Source organism: Physella acuta, unplaced genomic scaffold, assembly GCF_028476545.2.
Source record: "Physella acuta isolate Inbredline_101_S28 unplaced genomic scaffold, ASM2847654v3 ptg000240l, whole genome shotgun sequence".
Taxonomy (NCBI): domain Eukaryota; kingdom Metazoa; phylum Mollusca; class Gastropoda; family Physidae; genus Physella; species Physella acuta.
The window spans coordinates 645640-665583 of NW_026731759.1; the positions used below are offsets into that span (position 1 = coordinate 645640).

The window sequence follows — 19944 nt, forward strand, 5'->3', positions numbered from 1 at the left end:
GTGAAATGTTATTTTATCTTTATGTATACATTAAATAAAACATAATTGTTACTTTTCTATTTTAAAATAAATTGTTTACAATGAAATATTCTTTACTTATTTGAATCTTCTTGAAAAGCAGATCACTAGGCATGACACTTAGAACCTGTACATTTTAAAAGATTTCTTACTACACCAAGTATTTTCTAATATTAAAATTTTTACATTTCTCAAGTACATGATTCTAACATCTGAGACATTAATATAATAATTAAAATAATAATATAGGCTATTAAATTTGAATAACCCAAAAAATCAGCATTTGGCAATTCTCCAAATTTAGACAAATTTCAAATTGAAATGTTTTCTAGGGCCTCAATATTTTGTGTTGTGTACATGGACTTAATGTTATCAGCTATCACCAGGTTCACATGCACCCAGTCCACAATTTACATATTGGTACGCCTACATTATAATGAACAGATGCGTAGACCTAGTGTGTAGCAGTAGTACTACTGATTCCTCTTTGATCACCTTCCTGCTGGATCCTGTTGGTCATAAATTACATGTCAAGCTATCTCTGCTGAGGTCTAAGACCAGTCATCTATGTTACAAAGTGTTACCTGCAAAAGGATTACAAGTCGTATGGTGGGTTAAAAAAACAGGTGGGGGGGGGGGGGCAGGCGTGGCTTTATAAAAAATGTAATGATAAACATGTACCTGAGGCATTAGGAACACCAGAAGAAATGTTACAACTTTTCTGAAAGAGCAAGCTAGTGGACAACATTGAGGCATTTAGTAGATGTAGCTATTACTATTATCTTTGTATTATTATAAAAAAAACATTCACCAAAATAAAACTATTTTAAAAATAATTATAAAAACACAACAAATGCTGGAAGACGTGGATTTATTCCAGTTTCAACTCTCTGCTGGGCCAAGTGTATGTAAGGTGAATTCTCTGCTTGCCTGAGCAGTGATTGTTGTCTCAGAAGATTTGTTGTTTTGCTTTGAGTGAGAGTTTTGTGGGGGCGGGGTACCTAATACCACACGATGCCTAGTGCCTGCTTCCTAAAGGCTGTATAATATTTTCGTATTGAGTGATATTGAATTTAATTATGTTAAGACAGGAACACCGATTGAGTTGTGAGGCGTTACTGAAACCTTAAGCGTCAGGTTAGCTGTGCGTATACATGTGTGTATAGATATTCGTCCACATCTATAATGGGTCATTCTCTTAGTGGGAAAGGGTGAGGTCGAGGTCAAAAGCATGGAGTGTGTGAGTGAGCTATAATTAGCCTATTTGTGTGCACATGGGTATTTGTGTTTAACCTGCGCCAGCTACTTTCCACTTTGAATCCTGCACAACTTTAAATTATTGATGCTATTTGTTGAGTCTTATCATCGATTTCATGGTTCGGAGATATCGATTGTTCTCTACGGGACCGTACACTTCAACAAGTCAAATGTATCAATATTTAATCTCCGTGTTTTATCCCCGTACTGCCCCGAGCTTTATCCACGTAAAGAGTTTTATTCACGTAAAGAGTTTTATCAACGTAAAGAGTTTTATCAACGTAAAGAGTTTTATCCACGTAAAGAGTTTTATCCCCGTAAAGAGTTTTATCCCCGTAAAGAGTTTTATCCCCGTAAAGAGTTTTATCCCCGTAAAGAGTTTTATCCCCGTAAAGAGTTTTATCCCCGTAAAGAGTTTTATCCCCGTAAAGAGTTTTATCCACGTAAAGAGTTTTATCCCCGTAAAGAGTTTTATCCCCGTAAAGAGTTTTATCCACGTAAAGAGTTTTATCCACGTAAAGAGTTTTATCCCCGTAAAGAGTTTTATTCACGTAAAGAGTTTTATTCACGTAAAGAGTTTTATCCACGTAAAGAGTTTTATCCACGTAAAGAGTTTTATCCCCGTAAAGAGTTTTATTCACGTAAAGAGTTTTATTCACGTAAAGAGTTTTATCCACGTAAAGAGTTTTATCCACGTAAAGAGTTTTATTCACGTAAAGAGTTTTATCCACGTAAAGATTTTTATCAACGTAAAGAGTTTTATCCACGTAAAGATTTTTATCCACGTAAAGAGTTTTATCCACGTAAAGAGTTTTATCCACGTAAAGAGTTTTATCCACGTAAAGAGTTTTATCCACGTAAAGAGTTTTATCCACGTAAAGAGTTTTATCCACGTAAAGAGTTTTATCCACGTAAAGAGTTTTATCCACGTAAAGAGTTTTATCCCCGTAAAGAGTTTTATCCACGTAAAGAGTTTTATCCACGTAAAGAGTTTTATCCACGTAAAGAGTTTTATCCACGTAAAGAGTTTTATTCACGTAAAGAGTTTTATCCACGTAAAGAGTTTTATCCACGTAAAGATTTTTATCCACGTAAAGAGTTTTATCCACGTAAAGAGTTTTATCCACGTAAAGAGTTTTATCCACGTAAAGAGTTTTATCCACGTAAAGAGTTTTATCCACGTAAAGAGTTTTATTCACGTAAAGAGTTTTATTCACGTAAAGAGTTTTATTCACGTAAAGAGTTTTATCCACGTAAAGATTTTTATCAACGTAAAGAGTTTTATCCACGTAAAGAGTTTTATCCACGTAAAGAGTTTTATCCACGTGCTGATTTATCACAGTTTTATCCCCGTATTGCAGAGGCGTAGCGACCCTTCCCGGCGTCCGGGGACAAACTTTCGATTTGTACCCCCCCTCAAACTTTCGATTTGCACACCCACCCCCTTAAACTTTTGATTTGCAACCCCCTTCAAACTTTCAATTTGTTTTTCCAACCCATTTTGGCGCCCCCTAAGGTCGGCGCCCGGGGACATATGTTCCCCACCGCCCCCCCCCCTTCGCTACGCCTCTGCCGTATTGCTCCATGTTTTATCCCATTGTTTTATCCCCGTACTGATTTATCCCATTGTTTTATCCCCGTACTGATTTATCCCATTGTTTTATCCCCGTACTGATTTATCCCATTGTTTTATCACTACTGATTTATCCCATTGTTTTATCCCCGTACTGATTTATCTCATTGTTTTATCCCCGTACTGATTTATCCCATTATTTTATCACCGTACTGATTTATCCCATTGTTTTATCCCCGTACTGATTTATCCCATTGTTTTATTTCCAGTACTGATTTATCCCATTGTTTTATCCCCGTACACTGATTTATCCTATTGTTTTATCCCCGTACTGATTTATCCCATTGTTTTATCCCCGTACTGATTTATCCCATTGTTTTATCCCCGTACTGATTTATCCCATTGTTTTATCCCGTACTGATTTATCCCATTGTTTTATCCCCGTACTGATTTATCCCATTGTTTTATCACTACTGATTTATCCCATTGTTTTATCCCCGTACTGATTTATCCCATTGTTTTATCCCCGTACGGATTTATCCCATTGTTTTATCCCCGTACTGATTTATCCCATTGTTTTATCACTACTGATTTATCCCATTGTTTTATCCATGTAAGCTCTGTGTTTTGCCCGAGTGATTATAATCCATTTGCGTTAATGATTAAAGCTCAATTAATATCGCTATTTTTAACGGCTTATTCGCTATTAAAAAATACGAAAATGAGTGCAATCGGTGTTTTCCAAATGTTTTTAACTTTAATCCGTCAGTACGGATTAATTCAGTCACTATTTTTACAGTCTTAATGTCTGTCTTACTCTACCGCTTAGTACGGTCATATATATATATCAACACTATGACAGAATGTTTTAATAGATTAATAAATATGTACATAAAGTATAGCAGTGAACCGCTTCTTAACCCTAGTATTCAATTTTTGTATATGTCTTTTCTAGTTTTTTTAGGCCTAAAAAGCCTAACGGAAGTCATAAAGTCAATATTTCATGTGTACACTCTTTCAATCAATTTGATTTTTTTGGTCTCGACAGTGATGGTTCAATCAATCTCAGATCAATAGGATGAATTCTTAAATAATTAAAGCTCTAATTTAAATCTAACTTCAAAAGAGATTGCTATTAGCTGTAGCCCACTCTTAATTGTTCATAGATACCAGCAAAGGGGCATAACAATGTGTGGTGGCATGAATTTACAACACTGATAAACATTTAGTTTACATTAGCAGTTATTTGTTTAATAACTTGTGTAGGCTACAATTGAACAACCTGACGTGTGTAGGCTACAGTTGTACAACCTGACTTGTGTAGGCTACAGTTGTACAACCTGACGTGTGTAGGCTACAGTTGTACAACCTAACGTGTGTAGGCTACAGTTGTACAACCTAACGTGTGTAGGCTACAGTTGTACAACCTAACTAGTGTAGGCTACAATTGTACAACCTAACGTGTGTAGGCTACAGTTGATACAACCTAACTTGTATAGACTACAGTTGTACAACCTAACGTGTAGGCTACAGTTGTACAACCTGACGTGTGTAGGCTACAGTTGTACAACCTAACGTGTGTAGGCTACAGTTGTACAACCTGACGTGTGTAGGCTACAGTTGTACAACCTAACGTGTATAGGCTACAGTTGAACAACCTAACGTGTGTAGACTACAGTTGTACAACCTAACGTGTAGGCTACAGTTGTACAACCTGACGTGTGTAGGCTACAGTTGATACATTGTTTTACAGATTGTTGGAATTTTGTGACCGGAGGAGGAGGGGAAGAGAGAATTTGGGGGTCGGGGGGGGGGGGGGGGGTCGGGAGAAGGAACAGTTACAGGAAACGCTATAATGGAGATGTATTAGGCCCTATTGGGTATGGGAAACAAGTATATTTCTGACTTTTGAATCTCTTAGAAACTCTTCACCTTTATGTAAATAATGCATTTTAAATCAAATGATTACTTATTCAACCTACTTCATCGCAGAAAAAAACAACAATATAAAACAAACAAACCCCCCCCCCCCCAAAAAAAAACAACATACAAGCTAAACTAAAAACTAAACTGATTTAACCATGAGTTAATTGTTTCAAAACATTAGACAACTCATTTAATGACCGACTATTTATACATTACAAAACTAATGTAATTTTGAAACAAAATTTAAAATAATGAAGAGAATAAAAACAAAATTTGAATTTACTCATTACAAAATATTAATGAAAATGAAAACATGAGTGAAAAAAAACATACATTTATTTTAGCCATCGTATATCACACGTGAAATTATTTAGTTTAGTGAAATGATAAAAACAAATGCTGTGTTTAAAAATTACATTAGAGACTTCTCAGTTCATGGAACTTTTTAAAGTTTTTCATGAAAACTGGAACTAGCTAGATTAAAGAATTTAACGTGGATGGGTAGGGGTTAAAATGTCGCATCTGTAGGCTTCACAAATAGTCGTCCATACAAAGGTCCTTTCATAGATTGTGCTAAATATATTGTGAACTAAACCAACAGGTTGCAATAAAAAAAATGATAAAACCCAAAGGTCAATCTTTTTTTTTAGAATTACGAACATATTAGTTCTCTTTATTAGACTAGAGCTGAAATGGCTCTCTTAAAATAAATATTTAAAAAACATATGCTTTACAAATCAATACAAAAACTAGTACAAGAGTATCGATATAAGGCGAAATTACCGAAGCCAACTTTTCTTGGAGGCTGTGGATAGGGAATGTGGTATTGGTAAGTTACATAACAGTTACGTCTAAGTTTTCAAATGTGATGTCACCCTAATCCACTTCGGTGGATCGCGCATTTCTTTACTATCAATAATTTTTTTTTCTGTGAAAGTTCCGATTGGAGTCACCCCCCTGTCCCCATTTTGCCTAATGACATCAATTTGTGCTCAGATTATATGATTATATTAATCCACCTACAAATTTATGTGGGAAAACCATAGTTTTCATAGTAAAATTATTGGATGTTGTGTCACAATTATCCCGGTCGCCGATTGACGTGTCAGTTATTGAAAATATTCAATCAAAAGTTTTTCACTCTGTAAATTTAGCAGTCGTGTCATCCCCCCCCCCCCCCACCCCAATGCTTTAGTGCCGATGTTTATCTATAGTCATATATTAATACAGCTGGGTGTAGCATTGTTTTCTCTCCAGTTGGCAAGTTTACGTCTTGGTGTTGTCGTCCGTCTACCTTCCTTTGTCGGAATCATCAATATATAGCCTACTTAAAAGTCTTTTAAACTTAATGAATCATCTATTGGATATATATATATATATATATATATATATATATATATATATATATATATATATATATATATATATATATATATATATATATATATATATATATGGCTTCCCTAGAACCAGACTGTTTTAACTTCACTTTTCAGAAATGATCACAACAAGACTTTAAAAATATGTTTTCTGTAACATTTCTATAACAAGGACTTGATAAATTTCAAGTGTTGTTTTATCACGGTGAGATAAATCATCATACATAGGTGAATTTATAACACAACAGACAACAGTGTGAAAATCACACACAATATATATATATATATATATATATATATATATATATATATATATATATATATATATATATATATTTATCAACCCGCACAAGAGCATATGCGCAAATGTATTAACTAAACATGGAATACTTGTGAAAAATACATGTAAAATAACATATAAAATATAACAGAGTAGTTTGTTGAACATAATCAAATTGTTCTCCTTGTAACAATACGAAATATATAAATGTAACAGTTAAATATATGGATATCTGTCATTTTCAGATGGACATTTTTTAAAGGCACATAGCTAACTATTTTCTTTAATAAACCCTTATCATTAACAAAAGGCAACTCTAAACGTGCCTCGTAGATTTGAATAGTGAACTGTGGAAGTGTACGTGGTCCGTACAGTTCTTACTGGATCTCAATCACAGGACATACACGAATATACATTCACACATGCTAATGATTCCCCATATATATATATATATATATATATATATATATATATATATATATATATATATATATATATATATATATATATATATATATATATATATATATATATATATATATATATATATATACTGTGGTCAAATAATACAGATAGTATGTCAGACATTTGCTTGAAAGATTTGTGTACCTGGCATCTTGTACACATGACAACATAAATCAGCTGATAAAACAATCAACATATAACAATTCAGCAGTCAACCACATATGCTGCAATCTTGAATGAGCTTTAGTTCCCTATCATTGGTAAGTTTGTAATCCCTAAAAATGTTTATGTTTCCTTTCGCCTAGATGTTAAGTTTGTGTTCACGATAGTTGATTCGTTTTTGTTCCCTAACATTGTTAAGTTTTTGTTCCCTATAATTGGTAAGTTAAAGTTCTATTTTGTTCAGTTAAAAATTCCTACAAAATTTATTTTTCTAATGATCCCTTTATTTGCTATGCTAATAATTTCCGTTTTATTTATTCAAATGACCCTTACAATTTTTATGATCATATAATTCAACTGATCTCTACAATTCTAATGGTCTCTATAGTTATGAACGTTTCTACAAATCTTGGAATAAATGTTCTCGACCTCTAGCTGTATCACGTCACCAGGTATATAGGTTTTAAAAGACTCTCTTTCATTTAAGGGATCGCTGTTTATCCAAATTGAGTACACGATTTTTCTCCAGCGTGCAAACGCTTCAAAGTGTATGAGGGCGGGGTTCGAGTAGTTTGGCTTGAGCTCTATGACCCCGCTGGTACTGGGGAGAAACAGGATGTGTGAGAGACCCGCCCCGTGCATGCCTACAAGGATGTCGCAGCTCGCGATGATCTCAAGCTGTTCCTTCATGGGCAGGGCGTCCAGCTGGAGGCCTCGAACATTCGACCCCCGCCCCAGAGTTTTCTTGATGGACTCGATCATTTCCTCCTCGTTCTCAAACTTCCGGACGACGGTGCCCTGCTTGTTGCGTGGGTGGGCCACGTAGTCGTGTCGCCAGATGACCACCACATTCAGACGGTTGCAGTTGATGACGTGGGACGTGGAGATGTTATGTTGGATCAAGAAAAATTCACGGAATTCATTTAAATACGGAACTTGTAAACTGTTGTGGTCGTTTAGTGGACTAAAATACCCAAGCTGTGCCCAGAGAAGATTTGTAAACAAAGTTGGACTTTCTAACCGCCCGGCTCTGATGTACCGCCCGAAAAGTGTCGACCACACGTCGTCAAGGGTGCCAACAGGGTGGGCGTCAACAAACAGAATGTTGAGCTTCGAGGGCGCTACGCCGAAGATCAACATGAGGACAAAGGCGTTGTAGAAATCTGTCATGGTGTGGTAAAGGTTGACGTACTCGTAGCGCTGCACGGCCAGGGTGACGCTGGAAACTTTGGGGAAACTCAGCAGGTCGGTCTCGTTGGTTTTATAGCAGGCCAGCATCTCCATCCAGTGGACCAGGTGGTCGGGTGGCTCAAACTCAATCACAGGTTTAGACGTGCACGGTACACGGAAGAAGCCGGGGAGGAGCCGGAAGTACTCGTCTTCTTCTTTCTGATCCCAAACTTCCTCCATCTTCTCCCCACCTTTTCTTGTGTTCTCCACCTTGTCGGGGTTAACTAGAGCGTTAACGAACATAACAAAACGACCCCCAAATGCCGCGATGTTTCCTTGCTCGAAGCAACTCATCTGTTTGGTGTGTTCTAAAAACGGCGGCTGGTCTAATACAACTGGCCGATCAAACAAATACGCCGTGGTTCTGTAGCCACAGGCTGTCTTTTGATTCTCTTCTCTGTGTGTGTGGGACACTGGACTCACCCGTCGGGTCTTTGTGTACTGGACTCTTAGGGCCGGTCTCTGAGTCTCAGTGGCAGCAAGTTTGGTGGCATCAACAGACAGGCGCCCCTCCCCGGGGATGGCATCAAAACCAGACACCGTGTCCGCAGACTTCCAGCCGATGGACAAAGCGAGGAGCAGGGCGTTCACCAGAACAATTCCTATGACGATACATTTCATGGGCCTGATGCGGCGTGGTGAGAAACACAGCAAGCCTCGATCTGGGGACAATAGTGGAAAGGTTCAACAATGTAAACAACAATCACAATGACAGCGGTACAACGACGTGGGGTCTCATAGGGTAAAATAACAAAATGGGACCTGATTAATTATAATTTTAATTCACGACATTTTCTTGATAACTCATAGTGAATTGGTGGGAGTGATTCTCATTTAACTATTCTGTTGATTCTCTAAACGTGACAAAGTGACATAAATTGGGCACATCGTGTACATGACAAAGTAACTGTTATTTGATGTACTAGTAACTGTTGTTTGATGTGCTAGTAACTGTTGTTTGATGTGCTAGTAACTGTTATATAATGTGCTAGTAACTGTTGTTTGATGTGCTAGTAACTGTTATATGATGTGCTAGTAACTGTTGTTTGATGTGCTAGTAACTGTTGTTTGATGTGCTAGTAACTGTTATATGATGTGCTAGTAACTATACTAACCGTTATTTAATATACTAGTAACTTTTATTCGATGTACTAGTGTTATTTAATGTGCTAATAACTGTTATTTGATGTACTAGTAACTTTTATTCGATGTACTAGTGTTATTTAATGTGCTAATAACTGTTATTTGATGTACTAGTAACTTTTATTCGATGTACTAGTGTTATTTAATGTGCTAATAACTGTTATTCGATGTACTAGTAACTTTTATTCGATGAACTAGTAACTATTATTTAATGTGCTAATAACTGTTATTTGATGTACTAGTAACTTTTTTTTATGTGCTAGTAGCTGTTAATTTAAAATAATGTTCAAAACTCTCTGTAGTTCTATGTTCTATGCATGTGTTTGTGTGTGTGTATGTGTGTGTGTGCAAGTTTGTAAAAGGGGGGGGGGGGTGGTGTTTAAGAGTTTGTATTTTTGTAACGTAAAAATGGTGGTAAACGAAATAATTACATAACTTTATATGATGTGGCAGTGGCAGGAATGTCATGGGGGACTGCCAGGAACATTGTCGATGACCGACAAAAGTGGAGGGAGCTTTCTTAGGCGGCCCTATGTGTCTTGGGCAAAAAAGGAAAGATGATAATTATATTCGGGGAGGGGGGGGGGGGGGTTAAAATACAATAATTTATACGTAACATTTGCAAGATTTCATATACTAAATAGCGTAAAACAAAACCTATATAAAGTTCAGGATATTAGAACTGTAAATTAATTAAATATCAAAATATACTTCTTTTTAAAGCATTTAAAAGCTTGTTATTGTCAACAGTTTTCCCATGTTCTTTTAATCAATAGCAATTCACTTCTCGGTATTTGGACGAAACGGTACAAAGCAAACATATGGGAGCTGTTCATACACAGGTATGACGGTCTTAGGTGGGACCCACCAGTCGAGTCTTTAGGGAAATATTGAGCTCTCATATGTCGTTGTAGAGGGTGGACGCAAGAATTAACTCCACATTTTAATTTTTGTTGCTCAATTTTATGCTTCGACACAGTGTTTTTAGTGTTGTATAACAAAAATTAACATGTTAAAATATCACCTCAATCACTTAAAACAAAATGAGTTGTAAATACAGTGGCGTGTACACACACACACACACACTCACACCCACCCACACATACATATATATATATACATATTATATAAATACATATTATATATATATATATATATATATATATATATATATATATATATATATATACAATATAAAATCTTTCTATCTGTATAATATATATATATATATATATATATATATATATATATATAATTTTTATATATAATAAAAACAGTTTCTAGGACATAAAGGCTTTTATACATGTATATATATATATATATATATATATATATATATATATATATATATATATATATATATATATATATATATGTATATCTATGTATATATATACATGTATATATATGTATATATATATATGTATATGCATATATATATATATATATATATATATATATATATATATATATATATATATATATATATATATATACCTGAACTAAGGGACTAGTAATCTTACTTTCTTTTCTCTCCATGGCTGTGATGAATAAACGTACAATGTCCGTACATCAGGGGACCAGATTGGTGAAAATAAAATCCTCTTTCACGTGTATCCTCTTCTATCTACCTACAGATAGAATTGGACACCAAAATATGACAAACATAAACTTGCTAGATTTTACATTGTACGTCTGATCTACATATAAGCTGAAATCATCCATATCCGTGACTGAAGTGTTTGATGAGCTCATCACAATGTAGACACACAGTTGGATTCCTTAGGCTAGAGATGCATGTTACACTAGAGAGCCAGTCGCGGACACAAGAAGCGGCCAGCTGGGCTTCTGGTCGGGCAGGAACATATCGAGCTGACCGTTTATTGGCGGACTACCTGGGACTGACACGCTGGCGTCATTAGAACTTTGGATTACTTAACGCTATCAGCAAGTACCCGGGCCCCACCCCTCCAATCACACACTAACGACACACTGGACCGCCATAAACAAGATCTCCCCCCCCCCCCCAGTCTACAGACGGGAGGAGATGGGTTCCATGTATTTGTAATGGCTCAGTATTTTAGGGAACACATGCCAAAATACTTCTTTTACTCTAATTTTGCTATAATTACTCTAGACTAAGGCAGATGATATACATCATTGAAGTTGTGATGTGGAAGTCGATACGATGTTAGCATCTCTTATCATGATATAACTGCCGTTATTACTTTTGTTATTAATTTTGTCAGTACTTTTGTTAGTACTTATGTTAGTACTTTTGTATATCACATAATAGGAAAACCCAAATAACGATTGGACATCAGTGTACAATAGCACCTGAACCCGATCTAGTCAAAGCACCTGTGGTCAAAAGCCCACTGTGGTCAAAAGCCCACAGTGGTCAAAACCCCAATGTGGTCAAAAGCCCACTGTGGTCAGAAGCCCACTGTGGTCAAAAGCCTACTGTGGTCAAAAGCCCACTGCGGTCAAAAGCCCAATGTGGTCAAAAGCCCAATGTGGTCAAAAGCCCAATGTGGTCAAAAGCCCAATGTGGTCAAAAGCCCACTGCGATCAAAAGCCCAATGTGGTCAAAAGCCCACTGCGGTCAAAAACCCAATGTGGTCAAAAGCCCAATGTGGTCAAAAGCCCACTGCGGTCAAAAACCCAATGTGGTCAAAAGCCCAATGTGGTCAAAAGCCCTATGTGGTCAAAAGCCCACTGCGATCAAAAGCCCACTGCGGTCAAAAACCCAATGTGGTCAAAAGCCCAATGTGGTCAAAAGCCCACTGCGATCAAAAGCCCAATGTGGTCAAAAGCCCTTTTAGGTCAAAAGCCCAATGTGGTCAAAAGCCCAATGTGGTCAAAAGCCCAATGTGGTCAAAAGCCCACTGCGGTCAAAAGCCCAATGTGGTCAAAAGCCCAATGTGGTCAAAAGCCCAATGTGGTCAAAAGCCCAATGTGGTCAAAAGCCCAATGTGGTCAAAAGCCCACTGCGGTCAAAAGCCCAATGTGGTCAAAAGCCCAATGTGGTCAAAAGCCCAATGTGGTCAAAAGCCCACTGCGGTCAAAAGCCCAATGTGGTCAAAAGCCCACTGCGGTCAAAAGCCCAATGTGGTCAAAAGCCCAATGTGGTCAAAAGCCCAATGTGGTCAAAAGCCCAATGTGGTCAAAAGCCCACTGCGGTCAAAAGCCCAATGTGGTCAAAAGCCCACTGCGGTCAAAAGCCTACTATGGTTAAAGTCCACTGTGACCAAATCAACTAAAACCTTGAAATCTTCGCAAAATAAGAGAAAAATAATCCTCTTAAAATTATAATATAGAATTATGCACCACTGTTATAAAGAAAAGCGTGGATCACTCATAAAATGTTAACAAGCGAATTCAATACATATAATAACGACTTAATTAAGCTCTTCTGTATATTTAAATAAAAAGTGATGCATCATATTTATTTATAGAGCGTGTTTTAATAAACGTTTTTATGACATAAGTGCAAGCTATTATTTAACTTGATTCATTATGCCTTTTGTATTTCGTCTCATTGCTTTGTCCTTCACGAGTCTAAACTTTCGAATAAATTTGTTTCAAACTTGACATGTAGATCAAAACCCAATAACAATCTAATGTGACATAAACACATTTGATTAAATGTTTAATTAATTTTTCTTTATATTTATTTTTTCCTTTTAATGCAATTATAAGAGCTTGTTATTATAAACTGTTTGTTTTTTTTAATTTATTTTTTTTACCATTTTTTAAACTTTACTTGGACTTTTATTTAAGTCATCTAAATAAATCTTGGTAGACCACGAACTATCAACTTGTGTTCACATTTCAAACAGTTCACTAAAGTATTTTCATTTTACTAACGCTAGCTTAGACGTCATGTATTTTAATATTAATGTTACTTCAGGACAGCTCAATATTAACAAATAGAAAGAGTGTAAAACTGTCAATCCTACCAGTAACTCTCATTAAACTACACAGTAGCTTTCGTTATCGACATACCCCCCATTCCCACAGTAACAGAAACATTGCACGCGACTATTAGCAGTCGTCAGACACATGACTGTTCGTGTTTTGGATGTAGGCCCTGTAAGAAGCTTGGTAGAATTCTGATTGGGTCTGTCTTTGTGCACACATTATAACTGCAATCATCGAGCTGACAGTTCAACGATTGACTATCTTGGCAAATTTGGACCATGGCACTTCTAGTGAGGTTGTGTCAACATTTATGACTGCTCTGTTTCAATTGAACACAGGCGGCACGTCAAGGCACATTTTGCCGCTGTTGATATTCTGGGATAAATACGGAAGGAAGATGATTCTCAGTAGTGTGGCTGGAGTTGGTTAATTAGTGGTCCCAGTTGAGAGGTTACCGTAATAATTTACATTAGTTGACCAATCATTTGAGGGGATATGCTCAGGAGAAAATGATTACAATTATTTAAAATCCTGATTTATATTATATCATAATGAGTTTTATGGACTTTTGGATTCTTTGTCCATTTTAAATTTTAAGAAAACAAAAACGGAAATGGCAGTTTTTAAATGAGTTAATTATGCATTTTATAACTATATGAAAAAAAAAATTTCCCCACCCCTTCAATCTTACACGTTTGCTACGAAAAATTCGATGTCATTCATCATGATTTATTGGGCACCATTGGAAAGCAGGAATGTCTACGGTATTTGTTAATTGACTCTACAAATTACACAGAAATGATATTTTTCTGACCTCCTATTTTTTACACTAAAAACAATTTTAAAAAGCCTAAAATTTCTAAAAAAATAAAGCAATTCCCTCTACATTTTCAGTATTAATTTATCAATTCATAATAAAATTTTATCACCAGGGAATCGTGATGGCTTTCGTAGAAAAAAAGTTACTTATGGACATTTTTAAACTGGTTGTGGACTAAATATACTGTGATACTGAGTGGCTCGGGGCTAGACAAACAGTGGAGAATGAAATAAGGGCAGACCATCAGAAAGACAGTTAACGCGAAAAGGTAGTGGATAGGGCACACCATCAGAAAGACAACACCACTAGATAGTTGCGAGTCTGGAATCCACGGGTAAAGAGGTGGAGACCAAAACAGTTATTTAAGAATCGTTAGAAAGAGATGTGGTGGGGGTGGTGGGGGTGGGGGTGGGGGTGAATTGTCAGGGTTTAAGCTTTAAAAATGAACCGTGTTAGTTCATGAAGTGTTGCCTATGCTCTTTGGGAGTCAAAATGGAATAAAAATCAGAAAATTTTAGGAGTCGGCGTGGTCGGGTCGGTAGAGCTCGTGGTTGCTAAACCGAAACATTTTGATTTCAGACCCCGGGGCAGACGAAGCTCTATAGCCGGGGACAGCCACTCAACTAGGATTGACAACTCCAAAATCAAACAAATGCTGCCGTGTAGTTTGTTCTTGGTTGGACAAAGGCTATGGAAGCAAATCCATTTTTAAAAAGTAAGCTGAAATCGAAGACGGTGGTTTGTAGAAGATGTAAGCTTATTTGGTCCACTTTTGGTCGTGTCTTTAGAACAATTTTGGAACAAGTATATTACAGTTTTGGATTCTCAGTTAGATTGACCCTAAGTATTGCAGTCATCAAGTTGTACCGTGGTCGGAGTTAAACTTGGTTTTGAGGGCTAGTAGCCGTAACTATAGCGGTAACTATAGCCGTAGCTATAACCATAGCTATAGCCGTAACTTTAGCCATAGCTACAGCCGTAACTATAGCCGTAGCTATAGCCGTAACTATAGCCGGAACTATATCCGAAACTATGTGCTAATTGCACTATTAGAGGGTGGTTAATATTGGTTTACTTCTTCAAAAGTTGAAAGATTTATCTTTTCACCAATGAGGTGTAGATTCTCCCGATCTGCATTGGCGAATCCTGGAAAAAGTTGGTAGAGCGGGTTTTAGTGGTCATTTATTCTTTATGGTATATATTTTTTTTACTGACACGTAGTCGTACAATACATGTTAATATAATTGGTTTCTAGTCTAGGTATTAAAAGATTTATCTACTCCTCAATCCAGTCTAGATAATTCTGATTTACTCTATTCTACGTGTTATAAGATTTACCCCCCCCCCTATAGGTGAACCGTATTAAAAGAAACTGTTTCTTAATGGTATATATTTTACTGTTACACGCTATGGTAGCAACATTATTATCAGCATGTAAAGTTTTGTAGCAGGCTTTTCTTAACTTTGTGGATAATTCAATAGCAACAAAGTTTAAAATGAATTTTTCCCCGAACCTTCTAGTGCCCTCTAAGATCGGCGCCCGAGACGGACGCCCCCCACCCAAAGCATAATAATACGGACCACTCTAACCCTAGCCACGCCACGCAGGCTAATGTTTTTATCAGAGATAAGGTCCCAGTAGATAAAACAGTTCAATGTAGCATCGATGTGTAGTCATAACACATTGATAACACGCGGTCATAAATTTAAAACAGATGGACACACAATGGATGCGATTGTTTGATACACTGTGGAGAAAATATACAGACATTTATTACTGCCGGCTGTTTCTACTGTAATAAATTAATTTCTTGGGGGGAGTGCAGTATCAATAAACTGGCATAGTGACAAAATAGTGGTTAGAACACTAGACCATGAGAAATATTTGTATTTACAAATGCCACAAGGCCGAGAAGCGCCCTTCCAAAATAAAGTGAATTAAACACATAAAGGATAATTTTTTATATACATAAACCACCCATATACAGTGTTTATATACCAACACACACGTAAATGAGAGGTTTATTTTGTAATTAGAATTAATACGATATAATGAAAGTAGCACGTAGCGCCCATCTTGGTTGAAAAATTTAATGAACTACGCGTGAAGGTGTGTGTGTGTGTGTAAAGTAGATATTATTGTTTGTGTGTAGAGAGGACAATGTGTGTGTGTAGAGAGGACAATGTGTGTGTAGAGAGGACCATGTGTGTGTGCGTGTAGAGGACTATGTGTGTGTGTGTGTAGAGAGGACAATGTGTGTGTAGAGAGGACAATGTGTGTGTAGAGAGGACAATGTGTGTGTAGAGAGGACAATGTGTCTGTGTGTAGAGAAGACAGTGTGTGTGTAGAGAGGACTATGTGTATGTGTGTAGAGAGGACAATGTGTGTGTAGAGAGGACCATGTGTGTGTGTGTGTAGAGGACTATGTGTGTGTGTAGAGAGGACAATGTGTGTGTAGAGAGGACAATGTGTATGTGTGTAGAGAAGACAGTGTGTGTGTAGAGAGGACTATGTGTATGAGTGTAGAGAGGACAATGTGTGTGTAGAGAGGACAATGTGTATGTGTGTAGAGAAGACAGTGTGTGTAGAGAGGACAATAAGGACAGTGTGTGTGTTAGCTATAGAGGACAGTGTGTTAGCTATAGAGGACAGTGTGTTAGCTATAGAGGAGAGTGTGTGTTAGCTATAGAGGACAGTGTGTGTTAGCTATAGAGGACAGTGTGTGTTAGCTATAGAAGACAGTGTGTGTGTTAGCTATAGAGGACAGTGTGTTAGCTATAGAGGACAGTGTGTTAGCTATAGAGGAGAGTGTGTGTTAGCTATAGAGGACAGTGTGTGTTAGCTATAGAGGACAGTGTGTGTTAGCTATAGAGGACAGTGTGTGTTAGCTATAGAGGACAGTGTGTGTTAGCTATAGAGGACAGTGTGTGTTAGCTATAGAGGACAGTGTGTGTTAGCTATAGAGGACAGTGTGTGTTAGCTATAGAGGACAGTGTGTTAGCTATAGAGGACAGTGTGTGTTAGCTATAGAGGACAGTGTGTGTTAGCTATAGAGGACAGTGTGTGTTAGCTATAGAGGACAGTGTGTGTTAGCAATAGAGGACAGTGTGTGTTAGCTATAGAGGACAGTGTGTGTAAGGTATAGAGGAGAGTGTGTTAGCTAATAGAGGACAGTGTGTGTTAGCTATAGAGGACAGTGTGTGTTAGCTATAGAGAATAGTGTGTTAGCTAATAGAGGACAGTGTGTGTTAGCTATAGAGGACAGTGTGTGTTAGCTATAGAGGACAGTGTGTGTTAGCTATAGAGGACAGTGTGTGTTAGCTATAGAGGAGAGTGTGTTAGCTAATAGAGGACAGTGTGTGTTAGCTTTAGAGGACAGTGTGTGTTAGCTATAGAGGACAGAGTGTGTTAGCTATAGAGGACAGTGTGTGTTAGCTATAGAGGACAGTGTGTGTTAGCTATAGAGGACAGTGTGTGTTAGCTATAGAGGACAGTGTGTGTTAGCTATAGAGGAGAGTGTGTTAGCTAATAGAGGACAGTGTGTGTTAGCTTTAGAGGACAGTGTGTGTTAGCTATAGAGGACAGAGTGTGTTAGCTATAGAGGATAGTGTGTGTTAGCTATAGAGGAGAGTGTGTGTTAGCTATAGAGGAGAGTGTGTGTTAGCTATAGAGGACAGTGTGTGTTAGCTATAGAGGACAGTGTGTGTTAGCTATATAGGACAGTGTGTGTTAGCTATAGAGGACTGTGTGTGTGTAGAGAGGACAATGTGTGTGTGTAGAGAGGACAGTGTGTGTGTAGAGAGGACAATAAGGACAGTGTGTGTTAGCTATAGAGGACAGTGTGTGTTAGCTATAGAGGACAGTGTGTGTTAGCTATAGAGGACAGTGTTTGTTAGCTATAGAGGACAGTGTGTATTAGCTATAGAGGACAGTGTGTGTTAGCTATAGAGGACAGTGTGTTAACTATAGAGGACAGTGTGTTAGCTATAGAGGACAGTGTGTGTTAGCTATAGAGGACAGTGTGTGTTAGCTATAGAGGACAGTGTGTGTTAGCTATAGAGGACTGTGTGTGTTAGCTATAGAGGACAGTGTGTTAACTATAGAGGACAGTGTGTTAGCTATAGAGGACAGAGTGTGTTAGCTATAGAGGACAGTGTGTGTTAGCTATAGAGGACAGAGTGTGTTAGCTATAGAGGAGAGTGTGTGTTAGCTATAGAGGACAGTGTGTGTTAGCTATAGAGGACAGTGTGTTAACTATAGAGGACAGTGTGTTAGCTATAGAGGACAGAGTGTGTTAGCTATAGAGGACAGTGTGTGTTAGCTATAGAGGACAGAGTGTGTTAGCTATAGAGGACAGAGTGTGTTAGCTATAGAGGAGAGTGTGTGTTAGCTATAGAGGACAGTGTGTGTTAGCTATAGAGGACAGTGTGTTAGCTATAGAGGACAGAGTGTGTTAGCTATAGAGGACAGTGTGTGTTAGCTATAGAGGACAGTGTGTGTTAGCTATAGAAGACAGTGTGTGTTAGCTATAGAGGACAGAGTGTGTTAGCTATAGAGGAGAGTGTGTATTAGCTATAGAGGAGAGTGTGTGTTAGCTATAGAGGACAGTGTGTGTTAGCTATAGAGGACTGTGTGTGTGGAGAGAGGACAGTGTGTGTGTAGAGAGGACAATAAGGACAGAGTGTGTTAGCTATAGAGGACAGTGTGTATTAGCTATAGAGGACAGTGTGTGTTAGCTATAGAGGACAGTGTGTGTTAGCTATAGAGGACAGTGTGTTAGCTATAGAGGACAGTGTGTGTTAGCTATAGAGGAGAGTGTGTGTTAGCTATAGAGGACAGTTTGTGTTAGCTATAGAGGACAGTGTGTGATAGCTATAGAGGACAGTGTGTGTTAGCTATAGAGGACAGTTTGTGTTAGCTATAGAGGACAGTTTGTGTTAGCTATAGAGGACAGTGTGTGTTAGCTATAGAGGACAGTTTGTGTTAGCTATAGAGGACAGTTTGTGTTAGCTATAGAGGACAGCCATCTTACCTAGTTAGAAATAAAAAGTGTACACATCAAGGAAACCTATCTCTGTGACGTCACAATATATTGTAAATTGAGATCCTTCTAAAGCTACTTTAAGTGAAATAAACACTTCAGTTGCATATAAAAAAAAAAAAACTTGCTCAGTGTAACAGTCTGGGTATTAAAACAGTTGGTCAAGTAAATAAAAACACTCTAGCTTCACATAGCAATCAAAAAGTTTGAGTGAAACCAAAGACAATTTTCCGATAAAAGTGACGACAACCAATCGTTGAAAAGGTTTTATGGCAATCACCATTGATTTTAGATCGGGTAATCTACGCGTAGATCAGGGACGGGACATTAAGCTGTAGAAAACAAATACAGTACAGTAGTATGTATAGCATCTTGACAGTATATATAGCATCTGGACTATTTTCGTTGATATATTTTAGATATTTTGGAGGAGAAAAAATGTTATCTTACATACAAGGTAAAGGTTTATATGTATTTTTCTAGTTATGCACAAACTCCCGGCGCCCCCCCCATATGTTTTTATATTTTTAATTCAAAACTGCAGCTAATTTTTTTCTAACCCATTTTGGCGCCTCTAGAGTCGTTTCATGTGAACGTTGCTCCTGTACAAAATGACATTCACATTTCATGTCATTTCATGTGAACGTTGCTCCTGTACAAAATGACATTCACATTTCATGTCATTTCATGTGAACGTTGCTTCTGTACAAAATGACAGCCACATT

At 37.4% G+C, this 19944-nt stretch overlaps 1 protein-coding gene across 3 annotated transcripts; it reads right to left on the reverse strand.

Moving 5' to 3' along the window:
- Positions 1–6971: 6971 nt before the first annotated feature.
- LOC131938261 (uncharacterized) lies at positions 6972–19279 on the reverse strand. 3 transcript variants are annotated; one of them, XM_059296202.1, is made up of 3 exons: positions 19211–19279; positions 10957–11064; positions 6972–8952 (listed from the first exon to the last, which is right to left on the reverse strand). In XM_059296202.1, the coding sequence occupies exons 2-3, from the start codon at positions 10970–10972 to the stop codon at positions 7433–7435; spliced, it is 1536 nt and encodes a 511-aa protein (XP_059152185.1). In that variant the 5' UTR covers positions 10973–11064; positions 19211–19279; the 3' UTR covers positions 6972–7432. The 3 variants fall into 3 exon arrangements, with proteins under 3 accessions (XP_059152185.1, XP_059152184.1, XP_059152183.1); XM_059296201.1 differs by lacking the exon at positions 19211–19279 and adding an exon at positions 13442–13556; XM_059296200.1 differs by lacking the exon at positions 19211–19279 and adding an exon at positions 13396–13551.
- Between the last annotated feature and the right edge of the window lie 665 nt (positions 19280–19944).